Source organism: Cyprinodon tularosa, unplaced genomic scaffold (genome assembly GCF_016077235.1).
Source record: "Cyprinodon tularosa strain WSP-4 unplaced genomic scaffold, ASM1607723v1 ctg316, whole genome shotgun sequence".
Classification (NCBI taxonomy): Eukaryota; Metazoa; Chordata; class Actinopteri; order Cyprinodontiformes; family Cyprinodontidae; genus Cyprinodon; species Cyprinodon tularosa.
The window spans coordinates 98,875-120,821 of NW_024039026.1; the positions used below are offsets into that span (position 1 = coordinate 98,875).

The 21,947-nt window shown below is 38.4% G+C and overlaps 1 protein-coding gene across 7 annotated transcripts in view; it reads right to left on the minus strand.

Annotated features, from left to right (window-relative positions):
• Positions 1–21,947, minus strand: part of daam2 (dishevelled associated activator of morphogenesis 2) — a 135,814-nt gene that overhangs the window by 48,135 nt on the left and 65,732 nt on the right. For all 7 annotated transcript variants that reach the window (XM_038292716.1, XM_038292713.1, XM_038292715.1 and 4 more), the window contains 2 exons: positions 9,695–9,769; positions 2,777–2,871 (listed from right to left, as the gene is read on the minus strand). In XM_038292716.1, coding sequence (XP_038148644.1) covers positions 2,777–2,871; positions 9,695–9,769 — 170 coding nt within the window. The remainder of the gene's footprint in view (positions 1–2,776; positions 2,872–9,694; positions 9,770–21,947) is intronic.

Below are 21,947 nucleotides of genomic sequence, written 5' to 3' on the forward strand. Positions count from 1 at the left end.
TTTCCTTCTTATTCATTAAATAATCTAAATGAAAATCTTTAACTATTTTGTCAGCAAGCATCAAACACAAACCTTACATGTTCTTCGCTCTACTATAAATTAGGTTAAGGAACATTTGCTTTGATTCATTAATAGATATCATCTTTTCATTAATCAATTTTCTCTTGGTTCTCAAACTAAAACCTACATTTTTGAATGATATAAAATGTGCAAACATTAGTTTACATTAGGGCTGCAACTAACGATTATTTTAAAAATCGATGAATCGGACGATAATTTTTTCGAATAATCGATGAATCGGACAAAAAATATATTTTATATTAACCTCTTTATTCCAAAATAAACATTTTAGACAGAACAAACAAGCACACAAGTACAGGTTGCTCATTAACTGTACTGGTGCAATATGAAAAATAAATGTTTGTGTTAAAACTACGCAAACTTACATGAGAAATGTAGCTGTACATCCACAAAATATAGGCTACTTTGTTTCATAAAGCGCAAAAAAAGACATTTTTGTTTTTAAAAGCCCCTAAGGGGTTCAAACAATAGGCCCCCCCATTTCAACAAATGAGTTTTTTTAGACTAGAAGAGTTCTGCCTTTTAAGACAGGAAAGTATAGCAGTTAAAGTTACTACTTGAGAAAATACTGAACCATAGAGATAAAAATAGCCCTGTGATTCAAATTATAAATTGTATTTGGAATAAAAATGAGAGAACTAGGGGTGTTAAAGAACACATCCTCCAAAGACTCCAATTTACATGGGAATGTGGCATATAATTAATTGACATATTACTGATCTTGCTGGATTTTATTCTGCTTTACTTCCATAAATTGCAGGATCTTCTTTACTTTATCTTCGCCAGAAGATTTAAACTTTAAAAGCCTTGCCCTCATAATTTGCAAGTTAATTTATTTATAAAGTAAATGTAAACGCTGCTTAAGCTAATTCAAATGAAATTAAAAGTAAAATAAGTAGCCTTATCACTGTCTGTAACCTACTAACACGGTAAGGAAAGCATCAGATGAGCTACCTGAGAAACTAACGTAACGTTTCCCCACTTTAAAACCAAACAAACATGGTGGTTCCGTGCCATGTTAATTTCTTTTGAAAAAAGTTGCATGTTATCACTTTTTTCACTTTACAAAGCGCAGGCTATTTTAATTATTGTGATCAATTTGCGCCGTCAATCCCGGTGCATGCGCGCTTCATTTGCAGTCTGGACGCTGAGGCTCTGACTGCAGCGCTGAGAGGGACTCCTGCGGGAGTGGGGGGAGGCGCCCCACGGCAGAGTAGGAACGATACATGCTTTCACGTAAGAGTCTCCAAAAGCCGCCAGTGAAACCGAAAAAAGTCGCCAGATTTGTCGCTAGTCGCTTTTTTGAAAAATAGTCGCTGGATGGGTCTGAAAAGTCGCTGAGTTGGCAACACTGCACCTGCGGCGCTGACTCGCTCTGCCATATTTTTTTTTCTTCCTCTTTCAGTCAAGAGGCAGTGATGACGGCGCGGCGGACGACGCAATAATCGCGCAACACAACTAATCGATGATGAAATTCGTTGCCAACGCTTTTAAAAGTCGATTTTTATCGATTTTATCGATTCGTTGTTGCAGCCCTAGTTTACATGCATAGCCTTAAAAAAGAAGAAAATTCTGACTTCAATATCCCAAACAGTCAATCTCTAAGCTTCCTCATTCAGCAGAGCGGAACATAAAATGGTTGAAGAGAAAGATTGACTGTTTAGATGACAAACAGGCTGATTTAATAACATTTTTAGATAAAAGACGGTTGATCATTTCCCAGCATCTGTCGCCAGTTATTTCATTAGGCTGGTAAACAAACAACCCATGCAGACACATGTGCAGAGCATGCAGCCACGTCAGCATGGCTGCTTCTCATTACCTGCACATAGCGAGAAAACTGGAAATAACTGCAAAGCAGGGAGAGAAAAGTTGAAAGGAGATATACAAAATTAAACGGAGACAAAGGAGTCAAATAAAAAGGAGAGAGATCCGAGGTGAAATGTGGTAATTTATCTGCTGGAGTTAGGGGTACATGTGTGGACAAGAGATCAGAATAGGAGTTTAGAATACTTCCTCTTGAAGAAATGAGTTTGACAACCTGAGATCCACAGTTAAAAATAATCGCAAGGAGTACGACATAAAAGGCAAATAGGTCTACATGCTGTTGGAGCACAAATCTAAGCAGGCTTATAAACCCTTAACCTACAAACACAAAACTGAGACATGACCCAGACTACAAAGCTCCACTGAGTTTTTGTCGCTTTGTAGAATCAGTTTGTCACTTTATACGTCCCCATGGAAAACCTCAACAGCGCCGCTTTGGTTTAGACCACCACATCTTATGAGTGCCTGATGGATGGCTGTTAAGGGGCTGCAGACGGTGGAGGAGGACAGCAGTATTACTGGGAAGTACCATGTCCTCGAATGGCTCTTTTTTGTTGAAGTGTGAGGCCTAACAGCTGTCGATGACCATGTCAGGAGAGGAAAAAGTTAAACCACGATGCTAAAAATACTTCTAATTGGTTGTATTTCAGTTGGAAGTAATTAAGTGGGATAACTCTAAATGACAAGAGGTGCTATTATAGCAAAGCAAATCTTTCCAGTAGTATGTTACATTATTAGCTGTAATTAGCTTGTGGGATATTACCTCAGCAAGTCAAATGGTAGGAATGCATGACTTGAATGAGAGCCATGCACAGCGGAGCTCTGAGCTCTCTGCAGCCCAGGAAAACACCAGAGGCTGAGGACTTACCTCATTGGCTGAGTCCTGAGTGCCGTCTTCAGGTCTTCCACCACCTTGTTCCTCATTTCCATTTCCTCCTCATCAAAGGCAAACAATGTCTGCATCTGTAAAAATAGAAAATTTAGATCAATGTGGAGGTAAATAGTGGCTTTACAGGAGATCCAAACCAAACTGCAGTCTACAGGGATATGCCACAAAGTGTTTTCAAAAAGCTTTAAAACTTTGAATTTTTTTTCTTCTGAAATCTGTTGTTTTTTTTCTGCAAGGACTCCCATTACGTGCCGTTAGTAGGTACAAACACAGAATATCTACATGATTCTGAACAGGCCAGCAAGGGCTCTAATTCTTGAGATGCTTTAAAAAATACCTTTGTTCTGTGCAGAACTATTGATTACAGATGTGGTCATTCTGTTGGCTTTTTAAATTTTGAACTAGAACTAATAAAATGCAGTCAAGAAAAAGTCAAGAATCTCTTAAAGTTTGGAAGCTATAAAGCAGAAGTACCATAATTTTTCCCTCTTCTGTACCAAAATCCAACCACAAAAATGATTTGGGGCAGGAGTTATTTTTTGTAAAAGCATCTCATCTGTCAGAATGCTGAGGAGTCTTTGTTAGCTCAATCTGTCACCACAAAAGGCAAAGAACTATTTCATATCTTCCTTTAAATTATTAATGCTAAACAACGATACAGGCTGTGATGTTTTAACCGAAACACCCAGGGCCAATAATAATAGCTTAGACATCATGGTAACTTGAAGGCGTTTAATGAAACAGATTTACCTTTGACCAGAAATCTTGTGATATTTTAGAATCTTGAAGCCAAAATCTACAATCCTGTGAAGCCCGACATACACTGTGCAATTTTTTGCCCTTTTCGGGAAGACTTTCCAGTCGTGTGAGAAGTTTTGGATCAGGCCGACTTTAAGCCTGATCGTGTGTCGTTTAGTGTAACAAGGGCCGATCAGCCTCTCACGACCACCTCCTGATCAGGAATAGTGAGGGCGGGAGAAAATCAAACATGTTTGACTTTCAGTCGGCCATCATGGGCAAATCGCTCAGTGGGCAAACAAGGGTTCTTCTTCTTCTACCGTCTTTGCATTCTTTATGATCTAGTTGGTTGGACATCACTAACAATTCGTAGAAAACAGCACTGGTATATCTTTATCTATAAAGCAATACTTGGTAAACTCCCACTGTACCTCTGTAACCTCCTCTCTGTGAGTTCTGGTAGTTATCAGTTGCGCTCCTCTCAGTGGTTACTTTTTAATGTACCCCAAGCTTCAACTGAGTTGGGGAAAAACTGCATTCTCCTACTCTGCACCTTGGGGATGGAATAACCTCCAGAAAGAGCTCAAATTAGAAACTCTTGTGTACATTAATGATTTTAAAGCAACCATGAAGAATGTAGTGATGGAGATATGCGCTTGTTTTTCTTGAGATGCTCAATTGTGTTTTAACATACTGCTCTGATTTTATTTTTTTATGTTTTTTTTTTTATTCTTTATTTTTTATTTTGCAAAATGTAATATGTTGTAAATATGTATAAACTCCTTGTGGTTTGGCTGCTACCTTGGCCAGGTCTTTCTTGAAAAAGAGATTCTGAATCTCAATGGGACTTCCTGGTTAAATAAAGGTTAAATAAAAAAAAATAAATAAAAAAAAATCCTCTCAGATGAAAAAAACAGAAGCATGGCGGGATGCTTTCTGTAAAATTGACAGACCTTAGTAGCCACGTTTGCTCAGCCATGTCTTTGTCAAAATACGTCGTCGCCTTTTCTTTTTAAGGCTTTCAGCACAAAATTGCACAAATTGCAGAGGCAGCACGTTTCACACTACTGAGCTTCATATTCCTCGTTTGGCTTTCGGATAGACCAGTCCGAGTAGCGCCATCTCACTGCAGAGCTGAGATTATGTCTGAGTTTTAGACGTAGGGTGTGAGCAGGTAGATCGCATCAAAGCGTCGGGTCGCATATTGTGAGAACATGCATGAACTGCAGTTTTGAGCTGTAGTTGCGTGCAACGATTGAAAAAGAAAACTCACACAGTGTATGCCTGGCCTACTAATCTTCCTTGTTCTAGTGACTTTTCTTTTAAGTGAAACTAAACAACTTGCTAAAAGAAGCTATATAGATCATTAGCTCTAATCAAGCTTACAATAAATAGCAAAGATAACAAAAGAAAAAAAAACACTAAAATCAGCGTTTGTGTTAATGAATCTGCATTAGTTAAAAGGTTTTGTCAGTAACATCAAAGTGCTGCAGTTCTCCCATAGTTCATGGCTTCTGTTCAGCCTCGCAGGGCTTTTTCCATGGCTGCTCACTGCCAAAGCGGTCAAACTGTGTTTGTTTTCAGTATTGGAGTCAGCTTGTCATAACACTACAGACTGTGAAAAAGATGTCCTCTTTTCCGGTTCTTAAACAAGGATACAGGTTGAAGTTGGGTCCTGTAACTCTAAAGCAAGAACTTATTATCTATTAAAGTAAACTAAACACTATTAACTATACTAACTGTATGTTTGACTACTTAAAAGCATCTTTATTTTGTACAGTAGGACCAATGCTCTGTTTAAAATTGGTCTGTCAAAACATTTATCAAGTTGATTTACTCTTAACTGCAGACAAACCGAAACCCTAAAGAGGCATTTCTCTGAGCCAGCTCTACATATCTGACAGTCTAGCCAAAAGCCTCCGTATTACATCGTCTGTTGGTAAGCTCATTCATACCTGTGGCCCACATTCACAGAAGGATGCCATTACAGCCTGTTGGTAAACCATCAGACAGTACTTCCATGAGTTCTAATTATAGGTAATGGAGCCCAGAACTGAGCTTTGCCTTTGAGTTGGTCATTGCTCCACTGTTACCCTCGTTGGTGCCCTTTTGAAACCAAATTTGGACCCCACTAGTCTTTTGAGTGCATGTTAATAAGATAGTTTAAATATACGATGCATGTTTTAAAAAATATAATAGAGAAAATATGAAGCTAATCACACAAGTAAAAATGTTGAAATATCTGAATTCCTTTTAAGGGAGAAGCTAAGCAGTGATTGGCTTAAAAGCCATTTTTAAATGTTGGTTTTAGTTGCAGTGCTATTATTTGGGCCATACTCAGTTTAAGAATATATACATTCATTTTTTGGTTTGTATCACGTTTAGATTGACCTGCTATTAGGAATCCAAGAGAACAGTTTCAGTTACCACTGACATTTCAGTTAAGGGCTGGTTATACTCCCAGCAGCAGCGTCTCGCAGTGAGCTTGTCGCAGATATTTTTGATTTATGCCCAATATTGAAGCGTTGTCTGCACTATGTTATTCCACGCCAAAATACAAAAGGGACAATCAGGAACTAGCTGTGAAATAGCTGTGGGTCTAGATACGGCCGAGGCGGTGAGGAAGTGGTGAGGTACGCAAGTTTGTGCGTCAACAGAGGGACATGAGGGCAAAAAAGAACAGGGATCCAGGTGGAAAAAGGGTCCCAGTTTTCTTGTGCACCAGTAAAAATCAGCCTTTAGGATGCTGGTTTTTTAAGATCAATCATATCTCGGTTGCAGATTTAAGGCATTTTATTTGTTTGTGGATCATAACTTGTGCAACTACTGATGCAAACGCAAACGGGATGTATATTCACTTTAAACAAATAATTGAATTTTGTTTAAATTTAGAAAGTATTGTTACTAGGCAATGAGCTAAGACAGGAGTTTTATAAAGGGAACTTTGACATTGTTCAATAATTTTAATCAAAATTTAACACACAGAATTGTAAAATAGTGGAGAAATGTGACCACTATGTTTAACCCCTTCCCTTGGGGAGCAGCTTTGCACACTGATTGGCACCAGGCAGAATTTTGGGGTTAAGGGTCCTGCACAGGGGCCCAAAATAATAGCCTGAGCTTTAAACCAACAACCTTTGTGGCCTTTCTAGAATGCAAATACCCTGCTCTCTAAACACCACGCCACCATTCCACGCATTTATCTGAGATCCTTAGTATAGTTGTTAATCCATAAAAAAAAAAAAAAAGACAAAGAGTAAAAGGAAGATTTCTCAAACCAAACAACTGACTATTAATTAAACCTTTTTTTGGTAATCATGGTCCAAACAAAGCCATGTAGTATGGATATAAACAAAAAAACAGCATGTAAATAAAGATTGGTTGTTTTAATGGCAAAAGGATAACAGTAAATAGAGCTGAAATCTTGCATTATGCAGAGGATTTCCTAGACAATAAATCATGAGATTCCTAATGGAATTTAGTCTCCAGTTTGGGTTCATTAAGTTCCTGCCATTTCATAGCTGAATTATTTGTCTTATCCCAGGTGACACTTAATATTTTCTTTCAGCCCCACTTCAGGAGTGATCTTACCCATCAGCAGGCTAGAAACAGCAGAACTAGAGTAACTACAGTTAGAGTCACAAATACGTTTGAGTTATAACCGTGTGGCCAGTAAGCAACCTCTGAGCTCTGACATGACTTTATGAATGAATGTCAAGATGTTTGTCATAAGGCAATTCCTCAGACGGACGGAGCCAAAGTGAGATCATCCAATAACTCAGCTACTGTAGAAGTTCCTTCCCTGGTGAGCTGATTGCAAGCCAAGACATGAAATCATGGATCTGCCATGTGGATGCAGTCAGAAGCCCAAAGCAAAGAACAAAGAAGGACTTAAAATAAGGAAATGGAGAATAATTACTTAAGCAATCATGTTTCCAAATGCCCATATCCTCCTCTTGATAATGGAGTAGTTATTTATACTGACACTGTTACACTCTATGTAATTTGTGTGGCATTAAAATAACTGGATTTTTAATGATTTAACCTTTCTTAAGAAATATATTCGACTTTAATTTATTTTGGTCAAAGATTGTTTGATTTAAATTGATTTGAGTGTTTCCAAATCAAACAGGTTACTTTTTTTTGTGTCTTTCAAGGTAATAATAGTGACCTGAAGTTAGTTACACTAATCAAATAGAAACAATTAGCGAAAAAATGAGGCACCGGCGTTAGGAATTATAGGGATGCAACTAATGATTATTTTGTAAATCAATTTTGGACAGCCAAAGGTTCTTTAGAGAAGATTTTTCACTAAATTCGACAAGGTGAAACTAGAATGTTTCTACTTGAGGAATGAGCATATTGATGGATGAAAAAGTTAGTTTTAATAATATCAGCCATAAATAAATTCCATGTAAAATATAGCAGGCTTTGCAGTTTTGCAGCAGGAAAGTCTAAAATACTAACTCTGACACTGTGTTTGATGGTTGTGTGTCTGAAACCGTATAACACAGAAAGTTTTCAGCTCCTGCCATTTTATAATTTAGAGATTCCTCTGAGTGCAACCAACAGTGAGACAACATTTGTACAAGTTTGGGGATTCTCCGAACCAGACAGTAAAACCTGTTCTCCGGGATTTTGGTAGGGTTAGGGTGGAGCAAATTATCATTATGTAGCATTCTCATTCATCTATGCAAAGTGAAGTAAGTAACAAAAATGAAAATGCTAAATTAAAGACAAGCATTTTCCAAAGAATGTGTCTAACAATAAAATGCATGTTCTGAAAAGGTGTGTTTCCTCGTACAGATTTATTTTGCATTTGCTTATATTTGTCACTGTTTCATGTTTGCGTTCATCAATTAAATTCATGACACATTTTAAGTGAAGTAGGAACAAGTTGGCTAAATGCAAGAGGCGGAAAACAGGAAAAAACAACAGTTTTTGATAAGAGTACTTTTAGTTTTATTGCAAAGGTGCAAGTTAAAGATATGGAGAAACTACTCAAAGCTCTAAATGATGGCAAACGTTTTCCAGAGCTCATGCACAACATGGAGATGGATTAATTAGCAGCAGAATGAGAGTGGCTGGATATAAGAGAAGCAGGACTCATCTCCAGTGATGACAACATTTACCAAGAAGAAGCCAACAAAAAGATAATATGCCAGGATGACTCAAATACCTTTCAGTTTCTCATTGGGTGAGTTTGATAGAGCTTATGCAAAAAAAAAAAAGTCTTAAACATAACAGAAAAGTTAAGCAGATTTGTAACTGAAAGACCAACAAAGAAACAAAAAAGCTTAGTAGGTTGCATTAGAAATGTGATTAAAATAGTATTTCCTTAAAAGCTCAATGATTACACACTGGCCTTGTAAAATATATTTTTGTGATTCTCAAACATTTCTTAAGCCAACTTGTCTGAATAACAACTAAGGTCAAAGATCAGTTACAAAAAAAATTAGCTAGTGGTCCACAGAATCAAATAATACAACGTCCCCTAAGGATGCAGGTTAAATGACAGTGAACTCACAGCAGAAGATAAGTTAGTGATGGTGTCAAGCTGTTTTCACTGACAGTTTTACTGGTTAAAAAATAATGAATATGGTCATTTTGGCTCCGGGTCGCTGACAGTTATTCCCTCTGAGTGAACTGCTGAGTATCTAAAAGGCCTGTTTGTCATCACAGTGTGTGTGTGAATGTATGGGTCAAAGAGAAGGAATGTGATCATGTGAGCATAACCAGCAAGTCAGTAGGGACATGATGAAAAATTTGCCCTTAGAGATGCCTGAGAAAGAATGGCTGAGAGTGCAGCGATAACTTGGCTTAGGCAAGTTCCAAATAGAAATCTAAAATTTATTTAATCTAGCCACAGATAGATATATATATATATATATATATATATATATATATATATATATATATATATATATATATATATATATATATATATATATATATATATATATATATATACACACATACATATTTATACATACATACATACATTCATATTTAACATCTTAACCTATAGGGGATGGCATGGAGATGTTCTGTTAATTTTAGTGTCTGATTTAGGTGGGAATTTGCATGGGAATTCACTCATGGGAACTAACAAAGAGGCAATAAAACTTTTAAAGAAGTACATAAACAAGTTTAACTTACAGCCGCCATGGAGTTAATGCGGTCAATGTAGTAGTCAGGCCAGCTGGTGGCCAGCTTGTTGGGGTCCTCTTGCTCCTAAACAGAAGAAGTAAAATTAAACATGTTTTATTGTTACAGTGCAGTCATGACCATTCAGCAGGAATATAATCAGATCATGTTTTAACATTTTTTGTCTCAGCTCGGATCACAACCAACTTCCTGTCACATTCAACATGATGAAAACAGAAAGCCAATGGCTGTGCTCTCCTCCTGGCCTAGGACGTGGGCCAGCATGTCTTACTAACACAACTTGACAGCTAAAAGAGAGATTTTTAATAAAATGAATATGAATACAAGGTGATCAAGATTGATACTAGCAAAACAACACTTGTTCGTGGTTATATTTTTTTAACCAGGGGCTATTTTGCTTAAACCAACCAGTATTTAGAGGAAACCTAAGCAGTAAAAAAACTACTGGTACAAATTAATAGTTTTGGGCCTTTTTCCTTTCAAAGGGAATGAGTTTCCATTCAATGATAAATTTCCTTCATTTATTGCAGGCACGCCTGATCCCACAAGCAGTCAAGACCATGTGCTTCAGTCACTCTGTTCGACTCGGGCACAAAGACTCAACAAAACCACTAAATGAAATCCTGGGCAACCGTCTTTCTTTAGAAATCACCAATTTGTTATTCAGAGCCAGGCCATGTTATTTCCTAAAAACTTTAAGAGGTTCTTTGGGAACATAAGAGAACAAACAGGTCATGAGGACCCAGCAACACCAAAAAATGGCTCGTTAATGAAGTTGTACAGAAAAAAAACCTTTTTAGTTTGTGCTTTTATTGAGACAAAATGTGAAAAACACTGAAGCAGACTCCCAAAAGCCTGAATATTAAAGATTATATTCCTGAGAAGAACATAATTCAATTCAATTCAGTTTATTTATATAGCCCCAAATTCACAACACATGTCATCTCAAGGCACTTTACAGTTCAACCAGATCATACAGTCAAATTGATACAAAGTTTTCTATCTAAGGAAAACCAGTTGATTGCATTGACTCATTGACTCAAATACAATCCCCCACACTAAGCATGCTTGTAGCGACAGTGGAGAGGAAAAACTCCCTTTTAACAGGAAGAAACCTCCAGCAGAACCAGGCTCAGTGTGAGCGGCCATCTGCCGAGGCCGACTGGGGTTCAAGGAGACAGAAGCAGAGATACAAAAAGCAGCTGTAAAAGGCGGCCCCGTCCAGGAAACACACAGCCAGGCAGACGAGCTCCAAGGCAGCTCCCATGCCAGAGGACGAAGAGAGCACATCCACTCAGTCACGGTCAGAGAAACAGGACCACACTGGAAAACCGGCCGATCTCCAACATCTATAAACAAGGGTGTTGATAGAAGCAGCACAGCTGATGTTTCTTTCCAGGATGACGTCACAGCCAAACAGGAACAGACGAGGCAAAGCTACTCTGAGGAAAAGCAGAGAGAGCAGAAGGTTAGAGATTGAACTAACAGATTCTGCAGAATAGGAGAACAGAGAAGAAGCAGAATGATGAAATGGGGGTCCCTATGTCCTCCAAAAGTCTAAGCCTATAGCAGCATAACTATAGAGATAGCTCAGGATAACCTGAGCCACCCTAACTATAAGCTTTATCAAAAAGGAAAGTTTTAAGCCTAGCCTTAAAAGTAGACAGGGTGTCTGCCTCACGGACTAAAACTGGTAGTTGGTTCCACAGGAGAGGAGCCTGATAACTAAAAGATCTGCCTCCCATTCTACTTTTAGAAATTCTAGGAACGATTAGTAAACCTGCAGATTGAGAGCGAAGTGCTCTGTTAGGAACATAAGGAACAATCAGATCTCTGATATAAGATGGAGCTTGGCCATTTAAGGCTTTATATGTGAGAAGGAGGATTTTAAATTCTATTCTTGATTTAACAGGAAGCCAATGAAGAGAAGCCAGGATAGGCGAGATATGATCTCTCTTTTTAATTTTCATTAGAACTCTGACTGCAGCATTTTGGATCAGCTGAAGGCTTTTAACTACAGTTTGTGGACTTCCTGATAGTAAAGAATTACAATAGTCCAGCCTTGAAGTAACAAATGCATGGACTAGTTTCTCAGCATCACCCCTGGACAGGATATTTCTAATTTTTGTAATGTTCCTCAGATGAAAGAAGGAAATTCTAGAAACCTCTTTGATGTGGGATTTAAATGACAGGTCCTGATCAAAAATAACACCAAGATTTTTTACTTTATTATCTGAAATCAGTTTAATCCCATCCAAATGAAGTGACTGGCTAATCAGTTTCTTTTTCAGAGACTCTGGTCCAAAGACTATAACTTCTGTTTTGTCTGCATTCAGGAGCAGAAAGTTAAGAGTCATCCAGGTTTTTATGTCTTCAAGACATGCCTGTAATCTATGTAATGGGTTAGCTTCATCTGGATTTATAGACAGATATAGCTGGGTATCATCAGCGTAACAGTGGAAATTAATCCCATGCTGTCTAATAATTCTACCAATTGGGAGCATGTATAAAGTAAAGAGAATTGGTCCTAGCACTGATCCCTGTGGTACTCCACAGGTAACCTTTGAGCGTGTTGAAGATCTATCATTAACATGAACAAACTGAATTCGATCAGATAGATAAGATTTAAACCAGTCTAGTGCTGTTCCTTTAATTCCAACAAAATATTCAAGTCTTTCTAAAAGAATATTATGGTCAACTGTATCAAATGCAGCACTAAGATCCAACAGGACGAGCACAGATACAAGTCCATTATCTGAGGCCATGAGAATATCATTAGTGACTTTCACCAGAGCTGTTTCAGTGCTATGATGAGCTCTAAAGCCAGACTGAAACTCTTCAAAAAGTTCATTATGGTGGAAGTGATCGCAAACTTGTTTGGCAACTACTTTCTCAAGAATTTTGGATAAGAAAGGAAGATTGGATATAGGTCTATAATTGACCAAGTCATCTGGGTCAAGAGACGGTTTCTTAAGCAGAGGTTTAATTACAGCAACCTTAAAAGCTTTAGGTACATATCCCTGTAACAGAGATAGATTAATCACATCTAAAATGGAGGAGGAGATCAAAGGGAATACCTCCTTAAATAACCTGGTTGGAACTGGATCTAACATACAAGTTGAAGGCTTAGATGAAGACAATAATTTTGCTAATTCAGAGAGTTCAACTGGATCAAAGCAGTCTAAACCCGGTTCAGATTTCATGACTACCTCAGGTACAATCGCGGATAGAGGAGTGCTTATGATCTTATTTTTAATAAGATCAATCTTATTTATAAAGAATCCCATAAAATCATTGCTGCTAAGAGCAGGTGGAATGGACGGTTCAACAGAGCTATGGCTCTGGGCGAGTTTGGCAACTGTATTAAAAAGAAATCTAGGATTATTCTTATTCTCCTCTATTAATGAGGAGAAGTATGCTGCTCTTGCTTTACAAAGAGTCCTCTTATACAGCAGTAAACCATTTTTCCAGACTAGGAAGGACTCTCGCAGGCCTGTGGAGCGATATTTTCTCTCCAGTTTCCTAGCATTTTGCTTCAAAGTACGCAGCTCTGCATTAAACCAAGGAGCAAGCTTTCTATTTTTAACGGTTTTCATTTTCAAAGGAGCTGCGTTGTCTAAGGCAATACGCAGAGAACTAGCAACCCCATCAACAAAATCATCAACCTGTGAAGGGGAATAAGCTAAGCTTTTGCACTCTGCAGCACTGCTCAGTGACACAGAGGAGAGAGAAAGTGAAGCAGATTCTTTAAAATTTATAACTACACTATCTGATAAAGATCTACTAAAATTGAACCTTCTTTTGGGGGAGGAGAACTCTGTTAAAGTAATCCTGAAGGTTATTGGAAAGTGGTCAGAGAGGACAGGGTTGTGAGGAAATACTGTTATTTCTTCACATTCTATGCCGTATGTCAGCACAAGATCCAAAGTATGAAGATGAGAATGCGTGGGACTATTCACATTTTGAACAAAGCCAATAGTGTCTAAGATAGCATTAAAGGCTGCTCTTAAGCTATCGCCTTCAATGTCTACCACTATGATGACCCTGTCAGTATTTAATACCAAATCAGAAAGGAACTCTGAAAACTCATCTAAAAATTCAGAGTAAGGACCTGGTGGACGATACAAAGTTACAAAAAGAAGAGGTTTTCTTGCCTTGAAATTTGGATCAGGGAAATTAAGGGTTAAATGTTCAAAAGAGTTGTAGGTATTAATTGTTTTGGGAGTAATCAGTAAGTCAGACTGGAAGATTGTTGCTACTCCTCCTCCTCGCCCAGAACTTCAGGGGATGTGAAAATTTAAATAGCTTGAAGGAGTTGCCTCATTTATGCTCACATAATCCTCTTGCTGCAGCCAGGTTTCTGTAAGGCAAAACAAGTCAATGTGATTATCACAAATCAAGTCATTAACTAGTAGACTTTTAGAGGAAAGCGATCTTATGTTAAACAGACCGCATTTAATTGTTTTAACTTTTTCCCCAATTGGAGTTATTTTGATTTTAATTAGATTATCATGATTTACTCCTTTGGGAATCTTTGCTAATTTATTAGATTTTGGTCGTGGGCAAGACACTGTCTGGATGGAGTAAAATTTGCAAACATAAAAGAGTTTGCAAATAAATATAGAGGATTATGACCGATTTTAGCTTTTTAAATAGTTCGTTTTTCACTTATTTTCTTCTTTTACCGAGTTGAATGCTCTTTTACAGAGCCCTAGAAAAGCTCATGTTACCTATAAACAAAGCTATCAAAACTGCAGCTTGTTCCATCCAGTTCTGAATATTTTTCTGTCAAAACCACACAGAGATGAACACCCTTTTAGACAGGCTTTTAATTGGTGGTGTGTCCACTTAACTATGTGTACTATAACAACTTTATTTACTCAATTATCTTTGTGTTGTAGGAACAACCCATTTACTTTGTAGTCAAAATTAATAACATAATGTAGCCACCATATCTGCACACACCTAAAAGCAAATTAGCTTTTCCACTGATCTAGTCATTCCAAGTACAAAATAAAACTCGAGCTTAATGAATTTGCCTCGAGATAAACTATCCTTGAACTGTTTGCATTAAAAGGGGGTTTTATGTTTGGCTTTATAATAGGCAACAGAGTCAGCAAATCCTTTGATTGTGGAAAACAGCTTCAGCTTTCCTGGACTTTGTACAAGTTTGGTCAATGTACATTTCAGTCCCTGTAATGACCATTGTTTCTGAACTCCAGCACAGTGCCAGAATGCCGGTTCAACCCTAAAGAGCTGAAGGGAAACAAAAACAATAAAACTCTCTGTGCTGCTAAGGCCTGTGTTTTTCAAGCTGGCCCGTCTTTCCCAAAGCAGTGCTGACACGCTCAGGACACGATGCCAGACAGATCCCGACACTCAGATTAACAAGCTAACAGCCCTTCAATGACCCTTTGGCCAAAATACAGTCACCCAAACATTTATTTTGGCAGCTGCAAGTACTGCCATTTTCACCATGTTTCAGAACAAATAAAAAAGGATGACAAGGTTTGTTTTATGGGAGGCTATCAGACTATACACTTCCCTATTTCAAGTCCTTATAATGGAATATTTAGGTGGTGAAATTATGCCAAGTCTGTTCTTGTGTGCTGCTGGCTCAATCAAATCATTATGGAAAGTAATTACAGTTGATGAAAGGTAATAAAGATGTATGATAAGACCTGAGTTGTAGTTGAGGTAAATGAAAAACACTAATTTTGAAAGGAGATAGAAATGGTACATATTGCGTATAACCAACATCTTCAGAAGATATTTTTATTTTAAGCTGGTGTGTAAATAAAACCTATGTGAAATCAAACTGACCACTTAGGAAACAACACTGATTGACAATCAAATTCCCATGTTGTTGTGTAAAAGACCTGCAATACTGCAGCTCATCCAAGAGGGCACATCAGTGTGAACTGTGTCAAGAAGGTCTGCTGTGTCTGTCAGCTTAGTCTACAGAGGCTGGAGGCACTACCAGGAGAATGGCTACTACAATTGGAGACGTGGAGGAGGCAGTAGGAGGATACAACCCAGCAGTAGGACCGCCGCTGCTGGGTTGTAGGGATAACTTGGCCAGGCTCCTAATGCAGGATGAACAGGAGAGGCACTGCCAGAGCCCTGCAAAATGAACTCCAGAAGGCCACAAATGTGCATAGGTCTGTATGAAACAGATTCCATGAGGATTGTATGAGGGCCTGATGTCCACAGATGGGGGCTGTGCTCTCGGTCCAACGCCGTGCAGGATGCTCGACATTTGCCAGAGAACACTACAATTGGCAAATTTGCCACTGACGTGCTGTGCTCTTCCTAAATCAAAACAGGTTAACACTGAGCACATTTTACAAATGTGACAGTCTGGAAACACCTTAGAGAGATATCTGCTGCCTGCAATATCCTTCAGCATGACCAGTTTGGTAATGGGTCAGTAATGGTGTGGGGTGACATTTCTTTGGAAGGTTGCACAGCCCTCCATGTGCTTGCCAGAGGTAGCATGACTGCCATCAGGTACTGAGATGAGACCCCTTGTGAGATTATATGCTTGTGCGGCCCAGGATTCCTCCTAATGCAGGACAATGCTAGACCTCATGTGGTTGGGGTGTCAGCAGTTCCTGCAAGATGAAGGCATTGAAGTTATGGACTGGCCAGCTCATTCCCCAGACCTTAATCCTACTGAGCAAATCTGGGACATAATGTCTCGATCCATCCACCAACGTCTTATTGCACCACAGGCCATCCAGGAGCTGGGAGATTTTTTTAGTCCAGGGCCTTTTCTCGGTTCACAAGAACATAAGTATGGACTTGTGTTCTTGCCAAGTACATTCCCTACAAGAACATAGGAATGTGTGGACTCGAGCAGAACAGGAGCATGCAGAACAAATCAACAAATCGAGTCAGTTGGAACGGAAATGTACTGATGTCACCACAGGCTCAGCTCCTCTAGACCTGCATTTCAACTCGTGTTATTAAATAGTCTCTAGATAGTAATAAATTCTTACTTTTTAGTGAGGCAATAATGATTATCACAGTCAGATAAACACAAACCAAATACATGTTTTTTTTTTCTAAATCAAACCAAAGAAAACATCAACAGAGCCACTGCTAAGCTGAGAGAGGGCTGCTGCAGATGGGCTAGGGTTAACCCTGGCTGCCGTTAGCTTCGAAGATCCTGCTACTTTTTTTTTTTTTTTTTAAATCAGTAAATGGGTCATAAATGTTCTACAAATGTACTTTAGTACATGTTGAACTTTTAACCTAATACGCTGACCTCCCCTTGAAGCTGTTGCCACCGCAGTGCATGCTGGGACAGATGTCAGTCTGGAGAGCGGACAAGTCTGCTCTGATACATGCTCGTACAAAGGGAGGTACGAGAACAACATCGAGGGATTTTGTCCGTTCTTGGTCTTGTGTTCTTTTCGATTGGAACAGGGCTTGACCTGAGGCTGATGATGCTTCACAAGCACATCAGAATGCACAAGTGTACTTATTGAGAAAGGGCCCAGGTCTAGGAGATCCCACAGGAGACTATAGGTTCTTCATCAGGAGCATGGAACATGGAGGCCACACAATACTGAGCCTTATTACAAATCTGTTTAAAGGACATTACATCAAAGTTGGATCAGCCTGTAGTATTTTTCCACTCAAATTTTGTGTGTATCTCCAAATGCAGGTTTCCATTGGTTAATACAGTTAATTTCCATTGATGATTTTGTGGTCAGCCCATTCAGCTTTGCAGGGAACCTAGTATTCAATGAGAATATTTCATTCATTCAGATCTAGGTGTGTTATATGAATGTTCCCTTTATTTTTTGAGTAGTATATATGCAAATTTGTATATAGTATATAAAGAAGCTGTTTGTACAAATGGAACTGCACCTGATGCTTTTTCACAAGTCAAAAGTGTTTTAACTCATGAGGCTGCATGAGTGTAGGTTGAACCCCATCACTCTGCTGCAACAATTACCGACTTTCACCACACATTCCTTATGTCTGCTGACAATAAATATGATTTACAGCGTGAGACGCCGGAAAGAAAGACAGGAATCCCCAACAGTATATCAGGTATATATATCTGTAAGGTGTATCGCTTATTACAACCATCTGCTGAGGAAAATATTGCGCCCCTGAAGACCGAAATACCTGGCTAACACCATCATCTAGGCATTTTTCTCTGTCTGTTTGGCAGGCTATTGTGTTTGCAGAGGCACCTGTTGAAAGAAAAGATGAAATTACATACTGCAGCTTCCCGCTGTCATGTAACAAGCCGTCTTAAACAGTCAGAACCCCCTCAGAGGTTTCGCTGACAAATAATTGAGCTCACAGTCTGGAAGAATCTGGAGTACATATAGCTTTCAAAGCACAAGTTCAGGAGCAACAGGAGGTGAAATTCCAACTACTCAGCTGGCGACAATGAACAGAAAGGACTTTAAGATGTGGAAAAATTTTGCCTGACTGTAGGAAAGAGTCTCACTCTCAGATGATGATCAGCAAGTGAGAAAATAAAGAAATACAATTATGCCCTGGACACCTCTAAAGAAGCACATATTCATACAGTTATTCTTTACAACAGTAGGTTTTCCAGCTTTGGAGGCCCACTAAGCACAGGCATTCATTGTAGTGCATAAAGGACCAGCAATCTAAATTAACTCTAGGAGATTTGCCAACATGTTTCCAAAAGGGCTCCAGTTTTGCAGTAGGATTGCTTTAGATTCCGATCCAGAGAGGACTGGAGAGGATTTCACGGAGACCTCCAGGGTAAGTCTAAAGATCCCAAGGTATCCAGAAAGAAAGAGGAATAATTAATAAAATACAGAGATGTTGTAACATGAGCTACCAAGCGTGGAATATTGTTATGCAACCATAAGCAAAACCTAATACTATATTGGTGTTATTTAAATGCTTAGAGAGCTCCAAATATTGTTCTCTTTTTAAAGACAATAACACATCAAAGTTATTTCTGCATCAGCCGACTTCGCCCAAAGTAGATACATGGGATATCAGGAGAAATAACCAGCTGCTTATTACTGCTCAGCATTGCAATGATTGAAGCTTTGACGATGTCTTCTTTGCTAAGAGTGCGCCCTTAAATATTGGACATTAAAATTTATCTCAGGTCCGCTAACAGGCTAAGGGGAGTTCGGTCAAGAACCAAAGATGCAGCACCTGAAATAATATATTGTTAACAAAACTGCAATCCTTTTCAATGATATCAAACACACACAATTAAAGTAATGAATACATTTTTGGTTTAATGTAAAGCTTTAATCTAAATAAAGAAAAGAAAATAAAGATTTCTCACTTTTAAATCCATCAAAGAATAGGTCCCTCACTCTATTCTTGATCAATTTAAAAGAGGGTCCTTTAATAATATTTAGTTTTGTACATCATCAATATTTGAGGAGGAATTTCAAATATGTCTACAGGGAGAATGTATCCTCTACAACCAGAAGAACTCTGCCTAAAAGGTAAGAAATGGACAGAATATTAATGCCCTTAAGATTTTTTTTTTTCCACCATCATTTATTTTTCCTTTATGTTTTCGAGACAGAAGACTTTCAAGTTTTCAGCAGGCAGATCATTTTGCTACAGATCAGGACTGGTTATGTGATCCAGCCCCCATGCGCCTGATAATTGAAGACAGGAGCTGCAGTTTTCAGAGTTTTCAGAAATTTCCCTGTATGGGTTTGTACTGTAACGGTCCCATTGTGTTATATAATTGCATTCCTGATGGATATTTGAGATGTAGGATAACGTGAAGTATGAGCCAGCAAATTGAAAGGAAATTTAGAAAACCTTTTTTGGAACTTGTGTCTTTACAACCCACAAAAAAATGCAATCATTTTGAATAAATGAAATATTGTGTTTGGTAATGTAATAAATTTGAATTTGGTTAAAGAAAGTAATGTATTTACATTGTTTGCCAAAATTAGCAGTTCAATTTACAAAATGACAATCTATAACAGTACATGCTTGGTTTTGAGTTCCGCATTGGTCTGAAATCAAGCAGCAATTCAGTCTATAAAGACATTTTTGAACCATCTTAACCTTTTAGGTGGAAAGTGAATTAAATCTACTTTAATATCAAACAGACCAGAACGGTGTAACAGCAGACTTTAAATGATCCCACATGATATATATCTTATTGTGGATAGTTTCAAGAGAACTTTAAGAAAATATTTCAACAGGGGGCTTATTACCTTTTTAGACAAGTGAAGTGATACATAAGAAACTGTATGAAGATAGAAATTAAGTGTTTTTCTAGCAGGAGTTTTCCTGCTGATTTGTGGAAAACCATAAAGGAACTTTCTTTAATCAGAATATGAACCATTGATAAGCACAAGTACGCTCCAAATGTCCTCTTTGGATGCAAAAATGAGGTGTCTTCCACAGCAAGGGTAATTTTTCCAGGCCAAGGACCCCCAAACTGATGGCGAGATGGAGCGGGGACCCCCTAATTATATATATTGTATGAAATTGTGTTATATCAAACTGGTCTTATAGTCACTCCGTTACAGATGTAGTCATGTTACAAAAATAATTTCACCCTGGGATTATTAAAGTATTTTTGATTCCTCGTTGATGGGACCGGTGTTGTAAATGAAATGGTACCCAGCTTGAAAGAGCTCCTGTGTGTCGCTGAATGTGTGCATTGATGACTGAAAGACATCTTCTGCCTCCATTTATCTGTTTACTACAGTGTGTTGAGTTCATGTTAATGTGTATTTAAAGACATTTCAATTAGTGGAAAAAATTGCTAGGGCCCCCATGCAGTACCTCCGCGGACCCCCTAGGAGTCGCGGACCCCCTGTTGAAGACCGTGCTACAGGATGCTGATGTGTTGCCGCCTTCCTGGAATCGGTGAACAAACTTGGAAGACATCAAAGAAGCTCAGTGCAGCACAAATAAAGTGCTCAGTTTTTTGCCACAAACCATTTAACCTCCATCTTAATGGGACAATTTTTGACAATTAATATTTTAACCATTTTTCTAATTACAAAGAAAATGTAAAAGATGAAACTCATTGTGTGCAGTTGACAGTTTTCTTAATCAGGAAGTTTGATCCCGGAAGTGTTGTTATTCAAATACAAGTCCTACACTGCTGATTGTTAACACCACGGTCAAATAATGCCATTACATGGTCTCTGATGGTATTGATTATCTCCCTTAAGAGGTGCCATTCTTAAATGCAAGGCATCCATGAAAATGCAGAACTAAGAACATGACAGAAAGTCGCACTGAACTTGTCCATATCTCCCCACATGACACCGCTCCTAATGCAAATCTAGTGTAACAGGCAACCTATGCACTGAAGAGGAAACACCTAAATGTTGAGAAAACAGGATGACATGGGGGTACTATAAAGACTCAGATATCAAGATAATCCGGTTTCCTCAGCAATTTGCCAATATCCTATAATTTATGATGTTTGACAGATGTTTCTTGCAGCAAACTGAGATAGTAATTTTTTTAAATTTTTTTTTTTTTCTTCATTTGACCTATTTTTATATTGAAGTTTAAAACCACTGGTACAGCTTGAGAAATGGGTTAGTTTAGTCAGGGACATGCTCTAATCATTAGTTGAAGCTCAAGTGTGTTTGTGTGTCAGTGCAGCGCGTCTAATGAGAATCAGGAGACCCTGTTTGGCTTCCAGTGCTGGGAGATTATAAAGTGCTATTAGATGTTACATCGTGTTCTCTACCTGCGGGCGACTCGTTGCAAGTCATGCAAAAACAAGTACACTTAGCCTCACAGGCAGGAATGTGATACTTTTATATAAAGGCTGAACTGATGCCATTTCTGTATTAACATGAGGCAGGTGTCAATCGTTAATTTTCATTTGCTGACTCACTAACAGAACCAACCCTTCTGGGAAATGGTGTATTGGCTTATGCTAGACAAATATCTGATGGTGTAATTTTGAATTGTAGGCCTATTATCATTATAATTTAGATTTTTAAGGTTTCATGTTTTAGTTTTTTGGTATCACTCAGATAGCACATGTGTCAGCATTACTGTTTGATTTAAATCTCTAAAGCTTGCTTTATACTCACTGCATTCAACATGGCGCGAGGCTGTGGCCAAAAACGGCGCAGATCTCCAAATTTTTGGAATATGGCACTGACCGCGCGCAGTTTTTCTGTACTGACGTCAAATGGTGCAGAAGGTTCAAGTGGAACAGTTTGGCTAAATGCAATGTTGTCACTGTTTAATGAGTGACTAAAAACAACATATGGGTGAGTTT